The 27,712-nt window shown below is 50.7% G+C and overlaps 1 protein-coding gene across 1 annotated transcript in view; it reads right to left on the bottom strand.

Annotated features, from left to right (window-relative positions):
* Positions 1-13,259: 13,259 nt before the first annotated feature.
* The window catches only part of ZBTB21 (zinc finger and BTB domain containing 21), a 19,293-nt gene continuing 4,840 nt past the window's right edge, over positions 13,260-27,712 (bottom strand). The window contains exons 2-3 of the mRNA XM_015593128.2: positions 18,848-20,435; positions 13,260-18,254 (exon numbers count right to left, since the gene is read on the bottom strand). Coding sequence (XP_015448614.1) covers positions 17,254-18,254; positions 18,848-20,423 — 2,577 coding nt within the window. The 5' untranslated portion in view covers positions 20,424-20,435 and the 3' untranslated portion in view covers positions 13,260-17,253. The remainder of the gene's footprint in view (positions 18,255-18,847; positions 20,436-27,712) is intronic.

Here is a 27,712-nt window from a genome sequence, read left to right as displayed (position 1 = left end):
CGACACAGCCGGGGTGACAGGCGTGCCCTCCAGCCTGACTCTTCTCCACAGCCCTCTTCCCGGCTGGGAACAGCCTCGTCAGGACGAGTGACCACAGAGCGCCGCGCCTCGGTCCCGGGCGCGATCTCCTGAGACGCCGGTTCCATCGGACACAGCTTTGGGACCGCGATGTTTAGCCCAAGTCGTTGTCAAGTGACACCACACGTGTCCGTCCAGAGAGAAGTCGTCGAAGCTGCTCTGCAGCGAGGACACGTGCCCGCGCCGGGGAGCACGTGGTCCTCTGAACGTTAATTGTCCTTTTTAAAAAAAGGTTGATGTGCAACGTCCTGCAGAATTGAAGGCACAGCAGACGTGGCCGCCAGAGCCGTCAGCGTGGGAACGCGGCCTCCCCGGGCAGGGGGATGGCGGGGCTGTCCCGCTCCGCGTGCGCGTGTCCCTCCGGCTCCCGCCAGCGTCCCCCGTTAGCAGCCGCATGGCGGGGAGACCCCGGGGCACCGAGGGCTGGGGACACGGTGGACACAGGCAGTGCTGCCCCCCACCTCGGTCTCCACAAGGGTTCCCTCCATGGGGCCCGAGTCAACGGTGACTGAAGTTTCTCCAGCCACGCAGAGCGAAGTACGGGAGACGCTGCCCGCAGTGGGTCTGTAAGATCCGAAGAGTCTAGCGAGAGGTGGCAGCAAAGGGAACACACTTCATGACGGGGACAGCTGGGCCGCCCAGTACCGACTGTGATGGACGAGCGTCGCAGGCTGGGGGACATCCGAGGAGGCCATTAGGGGAACTGTCCAGTGCCCGCGGCCGAGGGGCAGAGCCACCACTCTCGTGAGCTCTGTCCTGAGAAGGCCGTGGGGAGAGACGGTGCCAGGTGGGCTGGGAGGCCCCGTCTTCATCCTGCAGTGGTGGCACCAGCCAGGACGCCGTCCGGCTCCGTTTCTATGAAACGTCCGGAAGAGGCAAATCCACCGGCAGAGAGCAGACGCGTGGTTCCCAGCGGGCTGGGGACGGGTGGGAGTGACGGCCGATGGGCTCAGGGGCTCTTTTCGGGGAGAGATGAAAATGTTCTGGAACTGGGCGATGGTGACGGCCCTAGGACAGTTTGAGGACACCAGGAGCCACCGAATCACACACTTTAAAACGGCCAAAACGGCCAGCCTCACGTTGTGTGTTCTATCACAGCTTAAAAAAACAGAGATTGACTGACGGACATGACAGACGTGGGAGGAATCCCCGGAGCTGATCCTAACGACGTCCCTTCAGCTTTTCGGAAGGTCCAAAATGAAGGCGATGTGCTTTCTGGTCTTTCAAAGACACAGCCAATGGGGCGTTTATCACACACTTAACTGAAGGCGCCTCGATGAGAAAACAAACAGTCGAGCTGGGTTCATCTGCAGCTTGAGCTGAGACGCAACAGTGTCAGGCAACCACGGCGGCTACCCGCTGCCTCTGAACGCAGGGAGATCCGACAGCGGTCCGTTTCAGGGGTCTGCTCCCCAGTGGTTTGGGGTCAGTTCTTGGATGTTAATGGTTCTGGAGCATGTCTAAGCTCCTTTGCAGGATCTAGCTCAAGAGGTGCAGAAAAAGAAGCGGACTTAACAATCAGAGAGTTTGGACGGCCGTGAAAAGTCAGATCCAGGGAGGAGCAGACGTTCAGACGTTTGCTGGCGAAGGGGTGCCCGGGACCCTCCCAGCTTTACGCACGTTGTTCCGAGGCCTCGGGGACATTTAATGTTCCCAGGAGAGGGAGGAGACCATAGAATGCTGGCCGGGGGGTTCAGAGGGCGATGCTGACAACGGCCTTCGAAGTAAAATGCGTGGAAGCCATCTGCAGTTTTGATTATTTTTCACATCTTTATATTTCCAGGTTTTTAAAAGAAAAGTCAACGTTCGCCATCCCTTCTCTGTTTATAGTCAGCGTCCGTCGCCTCCGATCCGACCCCATTCCCGTCGGAGCTGTCACCCAGGCCGGCCTCCCCGGCACACGGCCGGTCGCGTCCCCACGCACTTCTGAAAGTGTTCCCCAGGGCCCTGACCCGGGCGGGGGTCAGGAGGGTGCCGGCAGCCCCCGCGACGCGTCCTCGCTCGCTCCCCGCTGCGTGGGTGGTTCTGGCTGGTTCTTTTTCCTGATCCCCACTAGGATGTGCTTCTTTGTAATTTCGGCCTCGCCCACGATCTAGTCAATCTCCCTCCAGCTTTGAATTTGTCTGCAAGTCTGGTCAGCACCAGTGTGCCTTCCACGTCTTCATTCAAGAACTGGGTGCCGGCCTCGGCCAAGGCGTGGGGAAGGAGCTGGCCTCCATTCTTGAGGCCGATTCTCCAAACGGCAACGGGGCGCAGTCATGTGACCTTGATTATGTCTCAGGTTCATCATTCCGACGGCCACATGCACAGTGAGAACGAGGCTATCTGTTGGATCACTCCTGCTTTCGTTCATTCGTCCATTCGTTCAGCGTCCCTTGGGCTCACACACAGCTGGCGGCCGGCACACTGCCAGGTGCAGCCGTCCCGTCCTGGGCCACGCCTGAACAGCTGCAGGCCCCGCCTGGTGTCGGCAGCTGTGGGCCCCTCCTCCTGCCTCAGCCCGGCTCTGGCGCCCCACCGTGCCCGGCACCTGCAGCGCTCTGCCTCGGTGGCACCAGGCATCCGTGCCTCGTGTTTCCCTGTCGCCTTCGCATGGGACTGGCGCCACCGTTGTGGAACACACGCCGACCTTGAGATGACACTTCGGCGTGCTCCGGGACAAGCCTCGGCCGGCGGTGACGGAGGAGGAGGGCAGACGCTCCCTTCCCGGTACCCCCTTCCCAGAGACGCCCTCTGCCTGTCCGCAGGGGGCGCCAGCAGGAGCCCGGTGCCCACAGCATCACTAGCTCCTATGTACCTGCCCGCGGGGCGGGGGGGGAGCCCTCGTCCCAGCCCCCACCCGACCCCTGGAGTCGCTTCCAAAAGTAAACCAGCACGGGGCGAGTTCTTGTTAGTGGGGAGACCGGCTGAGGCCTGCGCGAGGGGCTCACAGTGCAATGGGGTGGACAAAGGTACCCCCAAATCATGTTGCCATGTGATAAGTGCTTCACAAAGCATGGGCAGCACAGGAAGGAGGGCGCTGGCCCTCAGGGGCGGCCGTGGGGTGGCGGGGGGTGTGTTGACCTGGTCTTGGGTGTGAGTGGGGACAAACGAGGCTGAAGAGGAAGGGCGGTGGGGGGGACGGCCACGCTGGGCCGTGTCTGACGGCCGGGAAGGAGAGCGGGCTCCTGCTGGGTGGCCCCTGCTGGGTCTGGCTGGATGTCGGAGTGCTCGCTTGGACCTGAGCGAGCCGAGTTTGGAAAAGGCGGCAGGGCCTGGTCAGAAGCGTCCTGCGGAGAGCCTGGTCCCTTCGAGGGGGAACTGTCCGAGGACTCGGCATGGAAGGGGCGTCGTCAGGCCATACGTCACGCAGAGCCCCGCTGCCTCGCGTGGTCGGGGCCCAGCTGGGAGCCTTAGAAATGCAGGGTGTCGGGCTCGGCCCCAGGTGTGGGGAGTCACAGCCTGCATCGTTAGAACAGCCAGGGGACTTCAGGGCATGTTCAAATGTAAAGCCCCATCCCAGGACACTTTGCGGGGGATGCTTCTGCCTGGTGTGCGCTGCGCTGGCGCTGGACTCCGTGAGGCAGAGGCAGAGGGTTGGGTGGCACCTGCTAAGGACTCTGGCCAGGTGAGCCGGAGGAAGGACAGCTGGCAGGTCTCATCCCTGGGTGGGGTGACACACTTCATGGAGATGTAGGGCGAGAGCAGCTCGTGGGGAGGTGGATGGTGGGTTCGGCTGGGGACGAGCTGCATCTAGGTGTCTAATGCTTCCCCGCCACAGCCCTGTCTCTGCTCGCCTGGGCCGGGGACAGAGGTGCCGTCATCAGACCTGCAACCTCTCCAGCATCCGTGCGGTGACTGGCCGGGGCCTGAGGACTTGGGCCGGGCGCAGGCCTGTCCGAAGGGCTCTGTCCCCCAGCTATGACACCCATCCCGTCCCGCTGAGAGTTTTTAGTTTGAGTCCAGCTATCTTCGGTGAGGAAATCCAAAGTGGAATCAGATTGGGGGTGCTGCCCCTGTGTCCCCCAGCTCCTGGCCTCACCTGGAGACAGCCTAGGAGGTCCGGGTTCTGTCCCCAGCTGGTTGTGTGATCTCGGACGAGTCCCGTCATCTTGCGAGCTCTGTGCAACCTTGTTGAGATGGGGGGGGGTGTCTCTGGGGTCCCGGCTCCCACGTCCCCACCCCCCACTTGTCTCCTGGGCACATTTGCGTGGTGCGCACGAGGGTGCCACACCGGCCCGTCCCACGGAGCGCGCTCCCTGCCCTGGCCGATTTCTGCTCCCATCTTTTCTAAAATTAATTTTTAAAAAGCTGCTTCTGAAATTCCTGAAGCCGACTCTCATTTGAAGAGACACGGTGGGTTCTACGGCACCCTCCTCATCGCTCCGTCCTTGTTAGACCCTTGGGTTCCAGGCTCTGCGAGGGCCGGACAGTGAGCGGTTTAAGGTGTCGCTGCTCCAGCCGTGGTCCTGGGCCCCGGCCCGGGCCTCACGGGAGCGTGTTCCCACAGGAACCGGGATGCAGGGTCCTGGGCCCCGCCCAGACCCGGGGAGGCAGAACCCACATCTGCACGGGGTGGGGGGGGGCAGGCGAGCTGCATTCCACTGGGGGTCTGCCAGGCGTGGCTTTCAGGTGGCCGTCCTCACCCCGGGCTGCGTATTCAGCCCTAGTGGAGCCACCAGGGCAGGCGGCAAACCCCTCCGTGCCTGGCCCCCGAGGACCGCCGGTTGGTCTGCGACGGGGCCCCCGGGGTCAGTGGACTTTATTTTCACTTGTCGGACTTTTACCGAAGGATGCGTACGTAAAGGAAAGTGCACGCATCGTGTGTCCAGCTCCCCGAGTTCTCACCGATGGGCCACACCCCTGTAACCCAGGCTAGGAATCCAAACGCGACCAGCACCAGGGACCCCGCAGCCTCCCTTCCAGTCACTACCCCTCGCCCCTCCGGGGACGACCAGACGGTGACTTCCCGGGACCTGGGTTCCGCAGCTTTTGTTGTCTGCTCCCCTCCGTGTCTGCCCCTGTTGTTGACCGGCTGTGGCTTCACGCCCTGTTGTGTGTAGCCGTAGCTGACTCATCCTCACCGCCGTGCAGAAGTCCGCTGTGGGCACATTGCCCAGCCCTCGCACTGTCCATGGGCATCGGGTCGCTTCTGAGGCAGGACGGCTCGCTTAGGGATGAGCCTCTCCCCTCCGGGATGGTTCTGGAAGTTTTCCTTAGTCCCTTACTCAGCCTTCTCCTTGTTTTGACTCTGAGCCTGAGACAAAAGCCAAGGCCAAGGAGACAAGATAGACGGCCTTGGGCCGCCCTTCCCCTCCAGGTGGCAGGAGAGAGGGCAAAATTGAGAGGCAGGATGGATAGCCTCGGGACCTCCCCTCCCCTCCAGGGTAAGGCTCCGGATTCATTCCCTCATCCTTCGCTCAGCTTTGGCTAATCATAATGTTATAGTATCACCGGCATTGCAAGTCCCACGTCTCCACACCCCACCCCGCCCCCCAAAAAAGAAGCGTGGTCCAGACAGCTCAGCTCAACCCTCCGAGTTCCCCGCACTTTTCGGCATGTGCTTTCTGAAACTTTAATAAACGCGTGTTTCCTGTGTGCTGTTTGTCCTGGCCTTGAATTCTCTCTCACACCATAAGACAAGAACCTGGTCCCCAGAGCTCCGGGCCGGGTCCCTTTTGGACTCCTGCCCCGTCCAGCTCTCCGGCAGCACTTCCAATTTGGGACTGTCGTGAATGGGGTGCCCGTGTTTCTTAACAGTTCCCACGGCGACTTGAACGTTGACCAGGTTGGAGAGCCACTGGCTGACACGAGGCGGCCGTGCCTGCTGGGAATAAGCACGCACCTGTGCAGTGGCACAGCCGCAGGCACCTTCTGCCCAGCGCGTGTCACAATTCCAGCCTCTCGGGAGGGCAACGTCCAGCATAAAGCACCCGATGTCAGCCCCCTCCCCAGAGTCCCAGTCAGTGTCAGAGCCACGCCCAGTTCCCTGGCTCCTCACTGGCCCAAGGCCCATGGTGATGCCAGGAGCGCCTGCCCCCGGCCACCCAATCTCCACAGCTCACCAATCTGTTAGCTGCTTGGGGTCGGGCTGCGGAGGGGGCTCAGAAAACTCCCTACGTCTTAAGGCTCTGGTGACTCAGCAGAAAGTGTGTCTTATTAAGAAGCTCCTAAGTAGGAAGTCTCCTCCGAGAACCTAATTCATCGTGTGTCAGACAGAAAAGTACTTCCTATTTGTTTTTCAAAAGAAAAAAAAAAAGATCCCAATAGAACTCCTAACCTCGGTTACCAGGCTGAAAACCAGACACGCATTGGGAGGTCGCGCTCACTGCATCACGCTTCCAGCGGGGCTGGGAGGCCGGCTCCACGTGCGTCCGGCGAGCCTGCTCCCCTCTGCGGCCTGCACGGGGCCTGCTTGCTTCTCCCTTTCATCCGGGCCACGCACCCACTAAGCACACTGTTCGGGGACTGTGGTACCTTCAGGAAACCGCAAAAATGTTATTTTAGGGATCACAAGAACATAAAAATCAGAAGGCGAAAATTGAGCTTTTAGGGTCGATGAAAAAGTTCTAATTTTTAAATCCTGCCTGGGTTATATTTTTCTTTCTGTCAATGCAGTTGTAAAAAAAATTAATGTATATAGTTTTATGGAAGGAAGTTCCACCCAAAGTGTCCGGGGCCCACAGGAACGACCATGTGGCCCTACCTCCGTGTATTAAACAAAACAAAACAAAACAAAACAAAACAAACAAAAAACACCCCTTACTAGGAACATAATATGTTCCTAGTACTACGGTCTTGCGTGGGCATTGGAAACACAGTTATTTCAAAGAACAAAGTCTTCCAAGTCGTAAAGTTGTATAAATTATAAGCCTCCCTCAGCTCTGGGATTCTTTCTCCTGCAATGCTTTGGACCAGGCAACGCAGGTCTCCAGGGACAGAGCCTCAGCTCCTGAATTGTGCAAAGTCCTTCTTTGGTGGTGGCTAACAGTCATTTCCAACTGTTCAGTGCGAAAAAAAAAAAAAATCAGGACGAGTTCCCTGGATGTTCCTAAAATTATGGGTGTGCCGGGGGCTAGCGGCAGAGCCCAGCTCTCCTTAGAGAGCCAACGGCGCTTGGCAGAAATTATTTTATTTTAAATAAAAGGGCTAGTAGGGTATTTTGTGCTTTTATGTTCTTTTCCTTTACCGAGAAATCAGACAAAAGTAACATCAGACATTACTATTCAATGATCTGTCGTTGGGCTTTGATTTTGTGGAAACTCATTCTTGGTACGTTCCATGAACTCGAGCTGGAAAACCATCTTTAATGCTGTGAGAACCGCCTTTTGATCACTGACACACACATCAAATTTCGGTTTCTAGTGGTATAAATTAAGGTTTCATCCTGATTTCTTGTCTTTCTCGCATGAGAGAAAAACAGGTCTAGGGTGTCTGCCATTTTAATCACATATCATCTTTGCAAGCAAAAGTATTGGGAATCAAAAAGGATGGCTTCCCCCTTGGCTAGCAAGCCAGAGGCCTCTCCAGCCCCTCCTGTAGAGCCCGTCCTTGCTACCCAGGTCATCTGAAGACCCCCACAAAGCAAAGGCTGGGACCCGTTATCAGACTACAGATTCACGTAATGGGTTGTAACTAAGGTGTTTCCCTGTGAATGAAATAGACAGAGGTAGATTTACCGAGAAGCTAACAAACTTAGGCTCCAGGCCCCTCACTTGTACGGGCCACTTCTGAGTCATAAATATCTTTCCATGGCAGATTTTATAAAAATGTGACCAAACACACACCCAACACGAAGAGACAGGTTTGTCTCTCTCCTTCCTGAGTCCCCCACGCCGTAATTTCTTTCATGACAGTTAGTACTGAGGCGAACATAGGCTTTTTCGGACCTGACGAAAAGTGAGTAGAGTTGAGGATAAATTTAGTTTGAATTTAGTGAGATGCGTATGTAATTTTTTGGTCAAGTTTGAGAAAATCTCTATTGTGTTCTTCCGTGCTTGGAATTTGGAAACATTTCCCACAGGCAAGTTCTTGGTGCAACATTGGCAAAGATCCGGCGCTCGATGCTTTAGTGTTAGCTCGCTTATTGCTAATAAAATAAGTTTCAGTACCACGTCTGACCAAGATGGAGTAACAGGGGCTGTATTAACGATCCTGCATGAGACAACTAAATTCCAGACAAAATATACGAAAGACTGACTTTCAAGTCATTGAACGTCAGACAACAAAGAACATCGGCTCTAGATTAAATGTTGCTCTGATCCCTCTTAACACAGTTTAAAAGCAAAACTTGAAAGGATAGAACTGATTCTAAGTAAGTTCATTATGCCCCCAAATGGAGTTCTCGAACATTCATGAGAACACAGAAGTGCCCAGCATCGAATGAGGTAAAAAGTTCATAATGTCCGCTATCCAATAAAAATTACCAGATGTGCCAAGAGGCAGGAAAATGTTACCCAGAATGAGGAAGAAAAGAAGTAAATTGAAGCCAACCCAGAAATGGACAGAATTAGTACACAATACAAGGAGATTAAAAGCTGTCGTAACCGCATTTCGTATGTTCAAGAAGCTGGAGCAAAGAGCGAACATGCTGAGTACGGACATAAAAGATATAAGATCCGAATCAAACTTCTAGAGAACAACATCCACTGGCTAAAGAAAGAGTAGACAGCACAGAAAAAAGGCTTAGTGAACTAGAAACATAGCAATAGAAACTATCCAAAGTGAAACACAGAGATAAAAGTTCGTCTTTGGGACTATGATCTCTGGGGCGATTTCAAATGGCCTCATAAATGTTCACTGGACTCCTTGAAGGAGAGGAGAAGACAGGAAAGAAAAACATTTAAAGAAATAATGGATGATAAATTTCTAACTCCTATCCAAATTATAAACTCAAACCTTCAAGAAATTAAATGAACCTGGTGTGAATCCGTGTGCACGCACACGCACGCACACGCATAACATAAAAACTGCACCATGGCACATCATGATCAGATTGCACAAAACTGGTAATAAAGAGAAAACTTTAGAACCAGCCAGAGTAAAAATGATATATTATGTATAGGGGACAAAGATAAGGATGGCAGATTTCTCATCGGAAATAATTCAAGTTAGAAACAGTGAAGCAACATCTTTAAAACACTAAAAGAAAAAACCTTATCCATTTAAATTATATACTCAGCAAAAATCTTTAAAAATTGGCAAAATAAAGACTTTCTTAGACATGCAGATGCTGAAAGCATTCTGCACCAGTAGGACCTGTACTCCTGGGACTGTTAAGGTCCGTGTCCCCAGGCAGGCAAGGTGCCACATGGACACTTGGGTCTTCAAGAGAAGTGAAAAGCGTCAGAAATGGAAACATATATGGGTTACTATGACAACTTTGTTTCTATTAATGACATTTCTTAAAAAATTTAATTGACTATTTAAAGCGAAAATAATATCAATGTATTATGGGGCTTATACCCCACGCAGAAGGGAAATGTAGGATGACCATAGCGCAAAGACTGGACAAGGAGAAAGGGAACCATAGGCTGCCAGTTCTAAACTATATGCACAGTGGTGTGGTGTCACTTGAAGGTAGGCTAGGATAAGGTGAAGGTGTACACTGTCAACCCTAAAGCAACCACGAAAATACTACAACGAAGTTACAGCTAATAAGCCAACGAAGGAGATGAAAAAGGCCATAAAAAGTTAATCCAAAAGAAAGATGAAAAAGAGCGAATAGGGACCACAGAACGGGCAGGATGAGTGGAAAATGAATAATAAGATGGTAGATTTAAATGCGATCATGGTCAACGATGACATTGAATTTAAATGATTTAAATACCTGGATTGAAAAGCAGACGCTGTCAGTTTGGATTTTAAAAATCAGTGCCCAAATATACAAGAAATGCACTTTAAATAGAATGACACAAATAGCTTACAAGTAAAAGAGAGAAAAGAACACGCCATGCCAAAACTCGTCAGAAGAAAGCTGGAGTGGTTAGATTACTACAATCAAGGTAGATTCCCCAGTAGATGAAGAAGCTCATTTTATAAATGATATAGAGGTCAACGAACCCATCTTGTACCCTTCTGCACCTGATATCAGAGTATTAAACCATGCGAAGCAAAAACTGATAGAAATTAAAAGAGACAAATAGACAATTACGGTTCTTCCTTCCTCCCTCCCTTTCTTCCTTGGTCACAGAGCCATCGGGTAGACCCCACGAGGTGGGGTATCACCTTGAGTGTGGAAGGCGGGCCGGGGTGGGTGGAGACTGGTTAATACAAGGAGGCTGAGGTGACAGGGCCTCGGTTCTCACCGGCGGAGAGGGAGGCATAACCGTGGAGGACCATGAACGGATAGGCTGGGATTGGGGCTACTGGTGTGAACTCACGGATTCCCACGGCTAGAGACAGATCTAAGCAACTCAGAAATAAACCCAGGGGCACGTGTCCTTCCCTTTAAGCCCACCCACCGAAGGGCCCGGCAGCACGCTTCGTGCCCAGACCGCGGTTTCTCAACCATATTCTCCACTGAAAGGGACCAGATTCCTTGAGGAAGTGGCTGACCTCAGGGCTCTGGAAAGGAAAGAACAAGATGAGCCTGGAACATCTCGTTGTGTAAGAAAATGAGAAAATACTCAAAGAGAGAAGGGGACATGTCAAAGGTCAGAGAAGCCAGTTGGATGATCCCACTAGGATGATCTGAGCATCAAAACTTAAAAAAATGATGGCAACAGATTATTACCCATTGACTAGAACAGGAATCCAGGAATCTGGAACGCACAAAGAAATATCTAAATTAATAAGACGAACAGAACATTCTGTCTTGCAGTGAAAAGCCCACAAATAAGTGAAGGATTGGAGGTATGAGGAAACCTCCATTTGGCAATGACCATAAAAATAAATCAGGCAAGAAACATAGAAATCAAAAGAGAAGGAGACGAATAGACCCTTAGAGTCCTCCCTTCCTCCCAGATGCTAAAATTAGTGGGTAAAATTGAGATGAGAAATGGATTTTGCATAATCTCAAAATATCTCCCCACAAAATATTTATCAGCTACATCGAGGGAAGAGCATAGTGGAGAAATGTGACAGAAATGATCTTAGTTAAGTGATTAAAATGAGCACCGTCAGTAACAGGACAAACAGGAGTTGAAAGCCACCCAAAAGATAAAGGGAAAAGAATGTCGTCTGCGATACTCTGGCGCAAAATGTGGGTCTCATCACGAGGAGACGCCGTACGAACTCCAGTTAAGGGACACTCTCTCTGTGAGGTGACTGCTCCGTAATCCTCAAAATGATCAAGGCCACGAAAGTCACAGAAAGACGGAGAACATTCCAGATGGAGGGAGACGGCAGATTCCTGGGCTGAGAACGGGGGTGCGTGTGCGGAGGGACACGGGGACAAGGCGAGTGAAGAGTCTGGGAGGAAAACCAGCCGTCTCCATGCTGCAGGAAGCGCTCACCGCTCGCTGCACTACGAAACGAGTAAGGCTTAGGACCGCCAGCCGATGAGACTGTCCGTCTAGACGACGCGCCACCCCGGGTGACCCACAGCGATTCCGGAGGCATGGGAGCGCAGGATGCCGACACCAAGAACGGCCACTGGGGCTCCCGTTCCCCCTCCAGCTTCCCGAGCCCGCCCCCAAATCAGACCACGCTCTGGGTCTGTCACTGAGCAGCGGAGCCAGAGCTGGGCGGTACATGCAAATATCCAGGTTTCTCTCTATTCGTAGTTGAGGATGCGTGGGCTGGTTGTCGCTGGCCTCTGACAAGGTTCCTGTGCTGTATTTACTCATCAAATGCTTCCGCGGCCCCTTTCCTGTGCTGGGCCCCAGAAACGCAAGGCTGGGAGACAGCCCCGCCCGCGGGCCCCTCCTGGTCCTATGGGAGACCAAACACGGGCAGGATGGCAGGGAGGAGTGGCAGGGCTATGACAGGGCTTTGTGGGAACGCTTAGGCGGGGCCCCGGGGAGCAGGTGCATAGGAGTTGGGAAGCATCTCCTGGAAGAAACGAGGCGACCACACTAAGTGGGACCTAAGACACTCAGCTGGAGAAACGCCAGCCTGCGTGACTGTGAGGTCAACAGACAGACTGGGAGCCCATGGCAGAGGACGGGGCCCAGGCAGACGGTGACACCAGAACGCACTGGCGGGGCTGCACTGTGCTTCCTCTTCAAAGGGCTTCTCTGCAGGCAGGGGAGTCGTCTGCTCAGACGCATGCCTTGGGCAGAGAATGCCTGCCACCCAGCCCCGCCGCTCCTAAGAGCTGACAGTCACAGCCAAGAGTTAGCCGCTGGCTGGGGGAAAAAACTACATGCTGGACATGTGGTTTTGCCACCGTTTAGAGTGTGTGCCTGAGACCGAAGAGGACACAACAGGACTGGGACACCCCAAACCCCGAAAAGCCTGTTGGTACTAAGAAGGGCGGATCGAAGTTTTCAAAACCAAGTATTTGGTGGCAAACGGAATAGGAGGGCTAAAGGAGATTAAAATAACGATCGTGCTATTTATTCCCAGTGCAGTGTTCAAGAAACTGTTAGCCAGAGGTTCCCGGGGAGACTAGTTTAGAGGTCAGGGAAGGAACGCGCAGCCCCCGAAAGGCCCGGGCAAGCCCAAGGCGGACTGAACCGGAGTTGGCCGACCCGGTCCGCCTGTCCCTCTCCACCGCCACCCTGGTGGGGATGATCGGAAATACCTACGGCTCCACGCCTCACTCTCCAGGGCAAGCTAACACACCGCCACCGCGGGACCGGTAACTCACCCGTGTCACAGGAGGCCACCATAATCCGGGTAACACAACCCGGTGTCATAGAAGTGCCTCATTAGAATGAAAAAGATGCCACAACATGGACGCTTTCCAGTTATGGAACGGAGCTGGTCCATTGACTGCTACGCTAAAATGTCAATGCAGGGTGCTCGACGACTTGACGCTTTTACCCCCACAATCATTTAAAAAATACTAATTTGAACAGAAAAAGGTGGATCGCCAGGTGGCTGCTTACGTGCTTTTGGCTGCCTGTGGCGCCCGAATAAGCGAAGCTTTGTGCAGACTCAATGCTACAAGACGGGCTGCGGGGGGCGTGAGCCCGCAGTGCAGTGCGCGGTGCTGTCACGTCAGCCAAGGAGCAGAGCTCCCCGTTCACTTCCGGCACTGCGAACGCCCGTAATCGTTACTGCCAAAGTCCGAGACACACCAATGACACCAGAACTCAAAACAAAATACAGTACAAATTTATTGACTCCAATCATTCTTAGTTGAGATTTAAGCAAAGTAAACAGACAACAGAATTGGATACAAATAAGCAATGGATTAACATCAGATAGAAATCCTATTTTACTATAAATTTTCAATCCAAAAAAGCTTATTCCTAAATAAAACTGAACCATGGTTTACTCTGCTAAGGCATAGGACGACAAAATATACACAATTATAAAACCACATCGGTTTTTCTTTTAACAATAAGCCTTTACTTAATGAAAATTCTGAAATAGTCTTGGATTAACGTCAGTAAGAAACGATCACCTTTTGAAAATCAGCGTTCACCAAGAATGTGTGTGAAAACCTGACGGCACCCGCACGACTAAAGAGCGGTGAATTCGATCGGTTTAAAGATTTGCTGTAAAAGACTTTGGTTCCCAAATGACTGTCTCTAAAAGAAAAATTTTAAGAACCTGACATTAACTCATTTTCTCCTCCCAAATCTAAACGCCGACTGGTCAGTCTTCCCCTTGGTCACGTGGCAATGCCGCACGGAGAACACGCTGAGCAGCACTGACCCAGCGTATTAGAACTCAGGCAAACATTCAACTCCTTAAAGTGCTAAAGCCACAAGAGAAACACCTGTTTTTAAAACTTAAGAATGCCAGTGTTAAAGAACTTATTAAAAAACATGTGCTAGCATTATTCAAATCAATAATGCCTTTTACAATTATTGCAAAAAACGTCAGAGACATCAGAAATGGATAAAACTGAATTGTAATATTCCAATACTAATTAGTGCAATTTATAAAGAAACCTGTTATGAATATCTATTTTTATAGTAAGAAAATTCAATTTTACTTCCTAGAGTCCCAGATTATGGTTGTTCACACGCATGCACACACACACACGCGCACGCACACAAATTTGACAGAACGAAGGCTCACTTTCCATCAGTTAGTTCTCGTCTCTCCCTCACCCTGTCCGGTTGGCCTGAGGATAAACATACCCTTGCTGCCACCAAGGAGCACGCTTTACCCGTGCCTTGGTTTCCATCCTCAGCACCGACGACGGTGTGTGTGGACTGGGCTGTCACCGACGACATGCCGGGCACATTTTTAAAGAGAAGGCTATAACCACCATTCCAAATCAGAAAACCAAGAACCACTCACATCTCCCCACAGTGCACATGACATCACTGTTGAATTGTTAGTTGTGAATTCTGTTAAAATTATAAATGCATACTAACCATAACCAGTTTTAAAGGTAAATATTCTATGAATCTTGAAATATTACTATAAAAAACGTACAGTATGTTACCTCCATTGCTTACCTTGATAATAACACATTTTACGGTGTTCCTCCCTTCCCCACACGAAAAAAAAAAAAAAGATTCAGTAACAGGTTCTCGGAATAACAAAGAATATATTAAAACATCTCATTCTTTCCAGAATTGCATACGAAAAGTAGGCATCCTGAATACTTACAAGGAATAATGAACTTGCTACAGATTTTCAAAAATTACAATCATTAAAAACTTTTCATCTGCTAGCTAAAGAGCTGCGACAATGTGAGACCAAGCTGTCCCACACCACGTATCTGCTAAGATAGACATTCTTAAAAAACTTGTTCACTGAATAAAGCAATTAACATCTTCCATTATTTCACTTAACGTTTAAAATACTTACGTGAGTGGAAGCATATTTTATTTTTTGACCACCAAAATAAACTCTTTGAGCCTAATGCTTTCAAGGTACAGTATAAAAAGTAATAGAAAAACCAGAACTGCATTATAAATGTTTTTGGTTCAAAATTTTATTTGAAATCTTATGTTCCTTGCCTAGACAAAAACGTGAACAAGACAAAACACTGGCAATTTTTAAAATCTAAGAGATAGGCAGAGCCTACATTTAGATAAAAAATATTCTTGTACTGATTAACATTATTAAAAATCCTCAAAAATGTAGCATAAAGGTTCAAGTTCTGGCATATTGAAATTTCCAATGCCAAGATACTGTGTGTACCATGAACTTATTACACATGCTCCAACAGCCGGAAGCAACGGTTCCTCTGAGGGAAAGTGTCTCCTGACATGACAGCCACCGAGGTGCTGGGGTGAGAAACACTATGCAGGGAACGAACTCAGCGGACGACAACCCACCCTACCATTTCGCGCCGAGTCGTATGCTTTAGTTTTGCCTTTAAAATGCATAGATTTCTTCAAGGAAATGTAAAGCTGACAACAACCATTTACTGTAACTTAATTTTATTTTACTTTCTCCATCAAATTTAAGTAAGAACGGAAACAAGAAGTAACCACTCAAATATTTTGGGACTTTTGATGGTTTTCGAATGAAAAAGGCAAAACTTCTCAGGTAATTTCTCTAACGTACAAAGTCAATTAGTATTTTACAAGAATGCTGGTTTCAGGAAAAGAACGCCTTTCCTACCAGTGGTAACGAGACCAATGAGCATGGTTCTTTGCTGCTGGAGCACAAATTTGACTACTCAGCAAATTATTTCTTAGTCACGGCAGTTGCCTTCTTAATTTGAAAGGATATCTTGTAAAAAGTTAATAAACTTGGAGTCTTAATCCATACCACTACCTTAAAGGGATTTTGTAGTTTGTGCAATTTTCCTTTTAGATATCTAACCTCTGCCCCAACTGTGAAGTACAAATTTTCCCTTTTGAAACAGCCCCTTGCACTTTAGATGACACCTACTAAAAGGCTTTTAATTAAAACTTATACAAAATAGAAAGAAGGAAAAAAGCCAAACCCCAGGGGCCAAAATAAGTAGGAAAACAAACTTTGGACCCTTGACAGTGCTTTCACACCTACGTGTGAAATGCTAAGCGGTGACTTAAAGCAGAATGGATGCTTTACCAGGAAAAACTCCAACAAATTCTAACGGAACACATCACAGGACAAAGAGGCAGGAAATCCTATTTGTAAATCTTATTCTTGAAAAGCAAGGGGAGGCTGCACGGCTCCCAGTCTCTGGAAGGGGAATGGTAATTTGGGGTTCGGAGCAGCTGTGCTGACTCCGACCTACGTAAATGGACGTCCCGGCCTCATTTGCTGTATGTACCGATGTTGCTAAATTCAACATTAGTGCCACGTCATCTCTGTCAAACGCACTCAGACTTTCAACCTGTGGCAGCGTGAGCCAGAGGAAACCAAACACTCACAGTCCTTCGAATGCTGGTCCGAGCTTAGAACTGTGATGTGTGTATACGTGGCACAGGGTGGCCGTTTGGATGACAGTGTCTATCGCTACTGAAGTTTCTGTGAACTCACTTTAGAGGCCTTCCAGAAACCTCACTATGTTCACTTCTCAAGTCTTCCATCAATAATTATACTAAATGACCCAAGAGCAAATTTTATTTTATAAAAATCTAAGTATTACTATTGCTGATTTAAATTTCTCACAATTTTCATACAAAAAAAAAGTTCTAGGTGACCACAAAATGCCAAGAATTTTTATCAAGTGTCAGGATAAACTTATTAAAGTTGAGGTTTATCATTTTTTTTTCTTTTTTTATTGCTAAAGTAGAAGATTTAATACTGCAAACTATTAGACTGCTTCCTGATCCACTGTGGACTTAAGAACATGGCTAAGATGTAACTAGGACTTAGATGTCTGACGTAATCAAAAGAAGAAATCCTTGAATGGTTGTTTCGCTAACTGCAAATCAGTAAGAAACACAAAACCCCAAGTAAAAGATTATACTGACACCGCAGACCGGGGAGCCAGCGGACGGCCAGGCTCAAATTTCAACCTTGATGAAGTCGAATTCTCCTGCGACTATAAGGCCCAGAAGCACAGAATTTTTTGAATTTTTTACAGTTTTCCTAAATTGAGCAAGGACATCGCTAATTAATATCAGTTTACCTCAAACTTATATTCAAGCGTAACAATTTCCAACCTTTATTATTCTTTTGTAAGAAAACATTCTGTTTCTGGAGACCGCCCCTGCATTCCGTAATGGGAACGGGTGGTCGTCAGTTGTGAGTTTGCTCATGACTCCAAAGACTGAACGCGGTCTTGAATGTCCTGTGGCAAAGTGTGCACATGAACTGTCTTTTAAACGTGATGGCGGACAGGGGCGGGGCGTGGTGGAAGAGTGTGTCCGACTCCTGGGGCACAAACAGTTTCTCCGGGGCGGGAGCCGAGTTCTCGGACAACCCCGTGGGACTGTCGGGCTCCAGGGGCTGGATCTTGGGCAGCGGCGGGGGCGGAGGCAGGGGTGGCGGCGACGGAGAGTTTGCGGGGACCGGGCACACTTCGGGTTCCTTGTGCGCCGGGTCCTCTGCGGCCTGAGACGTGTGGGACTGGAAGTGGCTCCAGAGCCGGAAGTTGGTGCGGAAGGCCTTGTTGCACACGTGGCAGATGAAGGGCTTCACGGAGCACAGCAGCTCCTGGTGCCGCTCCAGCTGCCTGTGCGCGGGGAAGGCCTTGCCACACTTCTCGCAGGGCCACAGCCCGGGGTCCTGGCTCGGGGCCGCCGCCCCCGCCTGGGGGGCCGCGCCGACCTCGGGCGCCTCGCCCTCGGCCTCCCCCACGGGCTCCTCCTTGACCAGGATCTTCAGCTGCTTGGACAGGCTGAGGTCCTCGGGGAGACAGGAGGAGTCCTCCGAGTCGAAGTTCACTTGCTCGGAGCAGTCGCTGAACGCGCCGTCGTCTTTGGCCGTGGCCACGTGGTTGGCTCTCGGAGGCTCGGGCTGGGCCGGGGGCCGGGGGGCGCCGGTGGCCTCGCCGTTGTGGTCGGCGCCGGGCAAGGACAGGTTCTCGGCGGGCGCCATGGTGTTCTGATTGTGGACCTCGACCTGGTGCCGCCAGATGCTGAAGGAGGACTTGAAGGTGCGCATGCACTCGAGGCACGTCAGCTTCCTGTACTCACACGTGCTCTCGTGCTCGCGCTTGAGCTCGGGCGAAAAGAGCCTGAGGCTGCAGTACGGGCACACGGTCGCGCTGCGGCACAGGCGCTCGTGGCTTCCTTGCTCTAGGAGAGAAGAGAGCTTAGCGTTACAGAGGCGGCACTGGAAAACCTCCGTGGCCTCCGCCGGGCCGAGCGCCGCGGGCTCCCTGGGCTTGGCGGCTCGGGGTCCTCCGAGGGGCTTCTCGCCCGGGTGCATCTTTATGTGCTGTTTGAACTGCGAGAGAAAGCGATAGGCCTTTCCACAGTAAGTGCACACGTACGCTCCTTTGGCTCGCGATCTCAAGTTCCTCTTGATGGCTTTTTTTTTCCGCTCTGTCCCTGAAACCCAGGCTTGCTGCGCCTCAGCTTAATAAACAGGGCCTTCTTAATCTCTCTCTCTCGCACTATGTCAATCAGCTTTCTTTGGAATTTCTCATCCAAAACGGCATGTGAACTAGAGGCGGGTGATGGATTCTTCACTATGCCGTGCTGGGTCTGACAGTGGGTCCACACTTTGAAGTTTGTGTGGAACCGCTTGTGACAGATGTCACAGGCATAGGGCTTTTCGGGGTTATGGTACATGTTAGCGTGCCGGTGCAGACCTGCTGTCGATCTAAAGATCTTAAGGCAATGTTTGCATTTAAATTTTTTGTTTGGTCTTGTTCCCTCCAACTCACCGAACTCATCTTTGTTCGAGTCGGACTGCGGGGAGTCCGCGCCGAGCAGCGCGGGGCCCGGGCCGCCCTGGAGGCCGTCCTCCGGCGCGGGGTGGCCGGGCGCGTCCACCTTCAGCTTCTTGGGCGGCAGCCTGCGGTCCGCCTGGAAGCGCCTCTTCGCCGGGAGTCGGCTCATGTCTTTCTGGTCGTCCTCCATCTTCAGGGAAAGGTCTCTGGTGCCGGAGGCCGCCGCCGTGGCGTCCCCCACGGTGACGCGGATGATGTCGGAGGGGTCGGCCAGCGGGCTGCGGGGCTCCGTCTTGATCCGAGCCTCGGTGCCATCCCTCCCTAGGGACTGGGAAGCGCTGAAGGACCTGAGGCGGTGTGGCGGGGCGGCGGGAGGCCGCTCGTCCAGGGCCAGCTTGTCACCGCCGTCTTTCAAAGACGACTTCTGAGACAAAGCACAAAACACGTTCCCCGGAGTGTCGCCTGGCACCGAGGACAAGCCCTGGGAAGACCTCGGCTCCACCGAGGGTGAGCAGGCGGGGACCTGGCTGTCCATTGACAGGGACCGCCGGAGGAGGCTCTTGACGAGCGGGCCGCTCCTGTCGATGCTCTGGTTCGCCGTGGCGGACCCGCCGGACGGGATGACCAGGCCCAGCCTCGAGTAGTACAGCAGGTTCCGGTCCTCGCCCGGAATGCTGCCCCTGCTCGTTTCTTTCAACAGGTAGGGTGTCTCCGAGGAGCTTCGGAGAGATAAGACGGGCGGCCGCGGCCTTTTCAGAGCCAGCTCGATAGCCTTCCCTTTGGGAAGCTGGCCGCTGCCGCCCGGCTTCTCGTCCGCCGCCTCTCTGTCCTGCAGAGGCGTGGAAGGCAGTGCTGCGGTCCTTCTCACCAGGATGCTTCTGCTGGGGTCCTCCAGGGACCCAGAACGCTCGAGAGACTTCGCGTAGCCCACAGAAGCGTCTCGGGGCCAACTTTTTTCAGCCGATGACAAGCTGTGAAGCGGTTCGGTGGCTTTTGGAACATGGGGCTTGCCGGCATTGGCCTTGACCGCGATGCTAGGGGAGAGCCGGGGACTGTGGCTCGCGTCGGGCGGGTTTTGACTAACAGTTTTCCCTTGTGCTTCGTTTTTACTCTGACAGACAATGACACTTCTCTTTTGAGAGCTGTTTTCATCATGTTCTATGAATACTGTTTTTCTGTTGGGACACACCGGAAACGGGGCCTGAGGGGTTTTAGAGACGATGTTGGTCAGAAAGGAAATCCCCAGGCTATAGCCCAGCTCTTGGACCGCAGCAAGGCTGCCTTTCTCCACAAACAAAGACGAAGAATAAATGTAGTTCAAAACGTTATCGAAAGCATCTGGTTCACAAAAGTCAAGCTGAAATACAGTTTGTGACTCATTCTCCTTATTTGTGAATAAACTCTGAAAGTATTCACTGCTGGCAGCCAAGACATTTTTATGAGCTCGAAATTTCTGGTCTCCAACAATCAGAAGAACGTCACACAACTGTCCTTTGAGGCGCTCCTCGTTGAGAGCACTCAGGAGAGAAATGGCATGTGCTGGGTTGATGTAGTGCAGCAATCCCTCCATTGCTGGGCTTACCTGAAAGATAAAGTGTAAAACTTTATGAATGATGCGATGAAAAGTTCTCCGCCAGACGAAACACTTGTCAAGGGCAGGGACAGCTGTCTTCCCATAGATGCCAACATTTAGCAGATCGTAGGCACCAAAGAGTTGTTTAGATGAATGATCTTATTTAAATAACATGGAAAATGTGAGGAAACAAGTCTCATGGCCTAAGTAGATCACCAATCATTAAAATTCAGGAATTTTAGGAACTTACTTTAACATTGGCATTTTTGTACCATTAAAAAGGCTGTTAGAACTGGGCAGGTACGTAAGGTAGCAATATTTGAAAATAATGGTTCATTATTAGGGTCCTTATCCATTTGATGCTTGCTTCTATTCTTATTAGTTCAAAAAATAAGTACGAAGTATTGAAATGCCTTAAGTCTCTGATTCTGAAAGGAAATTTGTTTCAGTACTGAGTAAGGGTTCAAAATGAGCACCCCAAGATGCGCCTCTGAAATATGCAAATTATTTTGAGCTAAAGGCAACCGAGACCCTGCTCGCTCAAGGGGAACGTCTGCCCCCGCCCCCGCAACCGGGAGGAAGTGAATGGGGGGCCCTGCCCACAGTGAGATCATCAGAGAGCCTTTTTTGACCTGTCCGTAGGGCAGACAAACTGCTGATTGCTAGACCGTGGCTCTTCTTACTGTCCTGCAGTGACCCTGTGATGCCCCGAGGCTCCTTGCCTCCTCCTTAGCTCAGAATGTCACATGCCCCTCCCTTCCTGTCTCTGAACCCCTCCTCGTGCATGCGGGGTTCCCATATGTACTATGCAATTAAATGAACCCGTCTCACGTAAACCAGCAGGAAGCACCTAGGAGGGGAGAGGAAAGTTTCTTCCTTCCCTACAACAAAGTATTTACTTGCAACGTGAATTGTTAACAAAGGGTTACAAAGGCGTCTCTCCAGACCTTTAAAACCAGGTACAGATTTGGAAAGTGAAGTATCATTTACTAATTACTATTGTATCCAAGTCTCTAACAAAGGCTAGAAATGTTAAAGAATAAAAGCTTGTTTTCTTTCTTATGTTAAACACCTTGCAGTCTCCTGAATTATTTTCCTACCAAATCACATGTTCAACAAGAACACAAAGGAAACCGGCCTGTGTCTAAACGTCATTATCACTAATTCTCAATCACGGGGTTTGAGTTGAGACGTCACCGGAATTGTCCTCCTACCTCAAGGCGGGACAGGAAGACCTAGCGGCTGGGTGTGGGCTCTGCCCAGACACTGGGCCTGAAGTGCTGGCTCCTCTCTGCTGTCTGTGAGCCCCCCACACCCCGCCGCGGGAACCGGGAGCAGCGGCTCTGCCCTCCTGCACGGCTGCTGCAAAGATGAGGTGAGCTAGCATCTCATACACAGTCAAGACTCGACGAATGTGCAATTCACTTTCAGAAACTGCAAGATTAATGGGCATTTGATTCAGTATTAAAGGGCCCCGATTAACCCGCCCCAGCCCTCGACGAGGAGAAAGCCGCTTCCCAGAGACGGCGCGGGACTGCAACTCTGGGCCTTCGCTTAGGCTTCTGTTACTGTGATGCTCATCTCTCCGTTTGATTTTATAAGAACTGTCTTTCCTTTCAAAGACTTGTGACATTTATTTTGACTACTAAAATGGGTTCCCAGTAACTAAGACTATCTGTGACGGTTTCGCCTCTCTCTCGGGGGCAGGCTGCGGATGTACCCGACCCAGCACCTGAACCCAGCACTGCAGGTTCTCCTCCCGCCTCGAAGGATCAGGCTCTGCAGGTAAACCTGCATCCGGGTTCCTCGGAAGGGTCTGGTAGGCCACCAACCCGAGTGACCACGCATTGTATACAACTTCCTTAACATCGGTCCGACTCCCTGCTGCCATGCGGACTCGATTCAGCTGACTTGGGGCAGGGCTCTGCTCCCAGGGACGATGCCTGCAGCCTGTCTGCAAACGACCGCTTGGTCAGACTGTGCCAGCCCGTTCCCTCCTCTACCATCGTTTCATGTTTCGTATGGGTGGTAAATTTTAATTACTCTATTTGTGATTAAGGTATTTTCCTTTCCTTTTGCCTTTCTGTGAGCCATCTTAATTTCTTCCTCAATCCTACTGTGCAGTCTTTATAGTCACGCATCTCCTTAAGTGCAAAGAAACCCTTATCATCTTTTACAGAGGTCAGCAAGCCTATAACGCCACACTTATCAACTCAGCCATGTACCGAACAGTTTTTATGCTAATAATTCTTGAGAAAGCCAGTTCAGATGCTGCCACAGTGAAAAGCAACAGATGCAGAACCAAAAGCTTGGACAAGTATTTTTCAAAGAGGTTTCTTAGAATCAATTTAGTGGTTTGAAACTAGCAACAAAAAAAATGAGTAGGGCAGAGTGAAAAAATGTCGGACTGTCTCAAATGTAGTAAGGCTAATAACTGGGACCTAGTGAAGCTTTTGATTCGCTTCTGTGCATTCACATCCACACATGGAAGCAAGTACTGGGCTGGGGTGTACAACACACTCCTGCCTGCCTGCGGGTCAGTCAAGGGGGTTGGCAAGGCAGCTCTGGGCTCGTTGAGCTCTGAGCCTGTTGGCCCCACTGCACCGGGTGTACAACACACTCCTGCCTGCCTGCGGGTCAGAGTCAAGGGGGTTGGCAAGGCAGCTCTGGGCTCGTCGAGCTCTGAGCCTGTTGGCCCCACTGCACTGTAAGGATAACAGCAGCTCCCGAAATGCTGCTGTGAGACTGAATGAGAAGACAGTAACTGTCACCATTTTCATTCAGCACCTGCAACACCTTACGGATTGTACCAGGAACTTCACGTGTCACTTGTTCATTCACCCCTCCCACAGGATGGCATCTGAGGAGGCTCGGAGCAGGCGAGGAGCCATGAGGGTCCGTGAGGGAAGAGCCCGGGTCAGCAGCAGTGCTGGAGCAGAGGCGAGGGAGCGGCAGGACACGGCCCTGCAGAAGCCTGAGGAGAGGCTGGGCAGGGCTGGGGGGACGCACGAGAAACCGAACTTTTTACCAGGAGAGAAAAGGGCAGCCATTGGAAGATTCTGAGCAGAAGAATAACAAAAATCTGAATTATCTTCCAGAAGGACTGCTCTGGCTACGTTGCTGAGAATGGACTGTGACAAGTAGGGAGAGGGTGGAAGCTCGGAGGCCAGGTAGGTGCCCACTGCGGTGATGCAGGCGAGACACGATGGTGCCTGGACCAAGGTGGTAGCGGTGAGGATAAAGGCAGCCCTCAGGATGTATGACGGCGACTGCAGAGGGTAAGGTGAGGAGTTAGGATGTCTCCAAGGGTGCCTTCACTTGAAACGAAATTTGATAGAAAAATCAGTTCAGATTTTTTTCAGGGACGCAGTTTCGATATTCTAAATGTTAGCGGAAACCCATTCATGAATGCACCCTCGGGGGCACCCTGTCCTGCTTGACGTTACTTACAACCTTTCTGTGCTTCTTGGGATCATTTCCCAAATAAACATCTGCCTCTTCATCCTTGTCTCAGGGTCTGCCTTTGGAGGACCTAAACTAAGACACCAAGGGAACTTGAAACCATAGGTACAGGCTAAGGAACTGTGTGAGGCCTAGACCAACGGAGATTTCCCACGTTCCTGGACACGAGCACATGCTATCCCACACGCCATCCGCATCCCATTCCCACGTGCTAAAAGTCAACGCTTCTCACTGCTCATTCTCCAGAAGGGTTTCCTTCTTTCCCTTCCCTCGAACTGTCATCCTGTGTGTGCTCTAAGTACTTTCAGTTCCTTGATCCACAGCTTCTCCATTTGAACGAAAACATCTGAGAATTAGAGACAGTACGTCGCTCAGAGTTGAGCTGTAAGGGAAACAGTCGTTGTCCCTGAAAATTATTTGGAGATTATGGCTATTTGACTATACCTCCATCTAGAGTCATCCGTGGGACTACTGGCCTGAGAAGTGGCTAAGCATGGCCAAATCCTCGATGTGCCCGATAAACAACGCACAGTATTTAGTCTCCATCTGATTCACTCAAACACTAATCGAACATTTACTACCACATACTACAGTGAACATTTTTCATGCATTAATATTTACAATACTAGGCTGTGGGTACAATTACCCTCATTTTACAGATACGGAAACGGAGGCACAGAAGGACAAGTAACCTGCTCGAGGTGACACAGACAGCAAGCAGCAGAGCACAGGAGGCCTGGCTGCAGAGGCCACTCAGCCCCTAACCACACCGCCTCCGGTTCCCTCTTCTAGTTCTCACGTAAACACCTGAGCCAGGCGCTGTCAGCCTCCCTCTTCACAAGCCAGGAAACGAAGGCATGGAGAGGTCAAGTAAGGTGCCCATGGCTGCCCCACCAGCAGCAGGGGGGCTGGAGTCTGGCCCCGGAGCCTACACTTAGTCATCACGCTGCACGCCGCTCACAGCTGGGCGCCTGTCTAGTATGTGCCACGACTGGCTAGACATGTAGGACATCAATGTGACAAGCATGGTCCTGCCTCACGGCACTTGAAGTCTTGCGTGGGAATGGGACAAGTCGATCTGTCATCACACTCCAGTATGCTAAGCACTAGACGGGTGTGTGCAGAGGGACAGACGGAGCATAGGCGATGGCACTGATCCAGGTGCGAGGGAGGCAAGGGAAGACAGACAGACGAGACGCCTCACGAACAAGCAGCAGTGAGAGAACGTGGGAGGAGTTGGGAAGGAGGGGTGAAGGGCATTTCAAGGACAGGAGCAGTATGTCCGACACTATCAAGACAAGACAGTGCCAGCTGGAGCAAAGCATACAGGGAGGAAAGGCAGGCCGGAGAGGGGACGGAGGCATGAGGGCCCCGGGGGCTACACTCCAGGGCTGTACGAGGAGAGGAACCTCTTCTGCCCCCTCCAGGAGCCCGGGACAAAGGCTCCAGCTGTCTGAGCACCAGGACTGAGTGCACAGGGCAGTGCAGACTCCTCGGCTTCAGGTTGAGGCCCTTGCTTTTACCTTTTAATTCAATTATTAAAACTCAAAAATCATGACCCCTTTCCTGGTGGAGCTGCAAACAATGAACATTTTGGACTTTTGTGCTTTAATGACAGTAGGAATATTTATTGAATTTAACGACTTAACTAAAAATATAAAATGCTACATTAAAAATGCAGGCGAAAGGAGGAAAAATAAAATCGACTAAATGTCATGAGATAATCCAGCAAAAGCCCTAGTGGCTGGTGGGTGTGCAGACAGAGGAATCCTTAAAACCTCTTGCCTCTTCTGTTCTTCTGCCCTCAGGTGAGGCCAGCCTTGTTACTGGATGTACTTTCTCCTCCATAAATCTGCTGGCTCATCAAACTCTAATTTGTCATGTATGATTTAATTATAAATAATCAGCCTCTAACTTACAGAACACAGCGTATCATAAATTTAAAAGCCCTTGTGTATACGTACTGCCACTATGTTTATATTCCATCCACGGACCCTTTTCCTGTGTTCACCTCTACCTGACTCACCAGTGAGGTGTTCTACCATTTTAGTTATGGTGGAAAAGTTTTGGTGCTCTCGAGTATGGTGAAATATGGAAGAAAAGGCCTGTTTAGGAGTAGCAGAAAAAGCTGGGAGGAAATCCCCCAGGAAAACCAGGTACTGAAACAGGGCTGGCTGGCTTACCACTTGGCTCGTCACACTCAAATATCTTCCAAACCTGGCCTGAATTGTTTCTATTTCATATTGTTTCCTAAAATTATGAAATGAGAGAATCTTTACGATTAACGATTCATGGAAGTCATAGCTCCATGGGCAAGATTTTCATATCGGAATACTTGCCTCAAATCCTGACTTTGCCCCTTAGTAGATACGTAACCTTGTACAGATCACTCAACCTTTCTGAGTACTAGTTTCCTTAACTTGTTAAGCAGGGCTAACACTAGGATTTTCACAATGAACAGAAGACGAGATATGTTTGGAAGCCTCTAGGATATCCGGTGTTTCCCGCACGGCAAGCACGCACCTTATTCCCTTCCCCTTCCTGAACAGACCACATACCACGAGGGGTGCCGGTGAGGGCAGACAAGTGAGCTGGCTGGCTGCCTGTTCTCCGCCAGCACGCACCCACATGGCAGGAAAGACATGCATGATGAAGTGTACAAAAAGTGTAAGATAGGATTTCACAGAGCAGTAAATTTGGCAGGGATGAGAGGGTGGATGAGTGGACAGTGAGGACATCACAGTTTGAGACTCACTGCTCGCTTGACTATTACGATAACATCACGGGTTCCAGTGTCCACGTTTCTACCACAGATACTGTCCAGAAACAGTCATCTGACCGTGCCAGGGCTGCAAAACTCCCGAAAGCCTTGCCTAGCCCGAGGTTCCAACCTCTAGAATGGCTACGAAGCTCTTCACAACTCGATTCCAGAAGATTAATTCATACCATCACCTCAAATTCTTCAGGTACTAAATGCTAGGAATAGGGAATTCATATTTTAGTACAATGTAATTCGATGCAAAAAATTTCCTCTTTATACCAATGTTAGATCAGTTGCAAGGACTCAGATTTTTAAGGGGCTAGGTGAAAGACAGGCAATTTTGGAATGCAGAGCATTCTGGGGATAGAAAGAAAAAAGGCAAAGCACAGTAAGCGCTTGGATAAAAGACACGTGGAGACGAGTGAGGGGCTCACAAAGCAAGATGGGAAGGGACCAAAATAACCTCACTGACTTTCAAGTTTTAGAGACTCGAATTCAGGCAGATATTAGAACTAAGGAAAGTTATAAATCAAACTCGCTCCAAGACTAGTACACGAAACTCTCGCTGCCAGAAAATGTATCCTTCCATTTAAAATTTTAACCTAAAATTGAACTCTGGGCACAAAAGCCTTTGGAATGCTGGGTACTGCTTACACAGTCCTAACCATGACACTGGAAAAAGAGCGAATGCGTGTAATACAAAGCGAACAGTCGGTTAGAAAAACGAAGCCTCTGCATTTGACTTTGGAATGTAAACACTGCGGCACACACACCACTGAGCCCCAAGCCCTGCCTCTGGCGTCAGCCTGACACTCTTCATTCGATTTTACTACTAGATGGTGACTGCGGGCTGCGGGCTCTGAGTTTAGACCTTATCCTCATTCACTCGGGGACAATGTAGATACCCAGAAATTATCTCGAGCTCCTCAGATTTCAAAGCTAGCCTCGCTTATCTGATCCTTCCAGAGAGTAAGTCGCTCCCTTGGGTCCAGTGTCCTGGCATTCTCAGTCTCTAGAGGAGGTGTGACCTTGGTTAAAGGTGTGCTCTCCACACACCCAGCTG

The sequence above is a fragment of the Pteropus alecto genome, unplaced genomic scaffold (assembly GCF_000325575.1).
Source record: "Pteropus alecto unplaced genomic scaffold, ASM32557v1 scaffold97, whole genome shotgun sequence".
NCBI lineage: Eukaryota > Metazoa > Chordata > Mammalia > Chiroptera > Pteropodidae > Pteropus > Pteropus alecto.
This window is presented reverse-complemented; position numbering and strand designations above follow the sequence as displayed.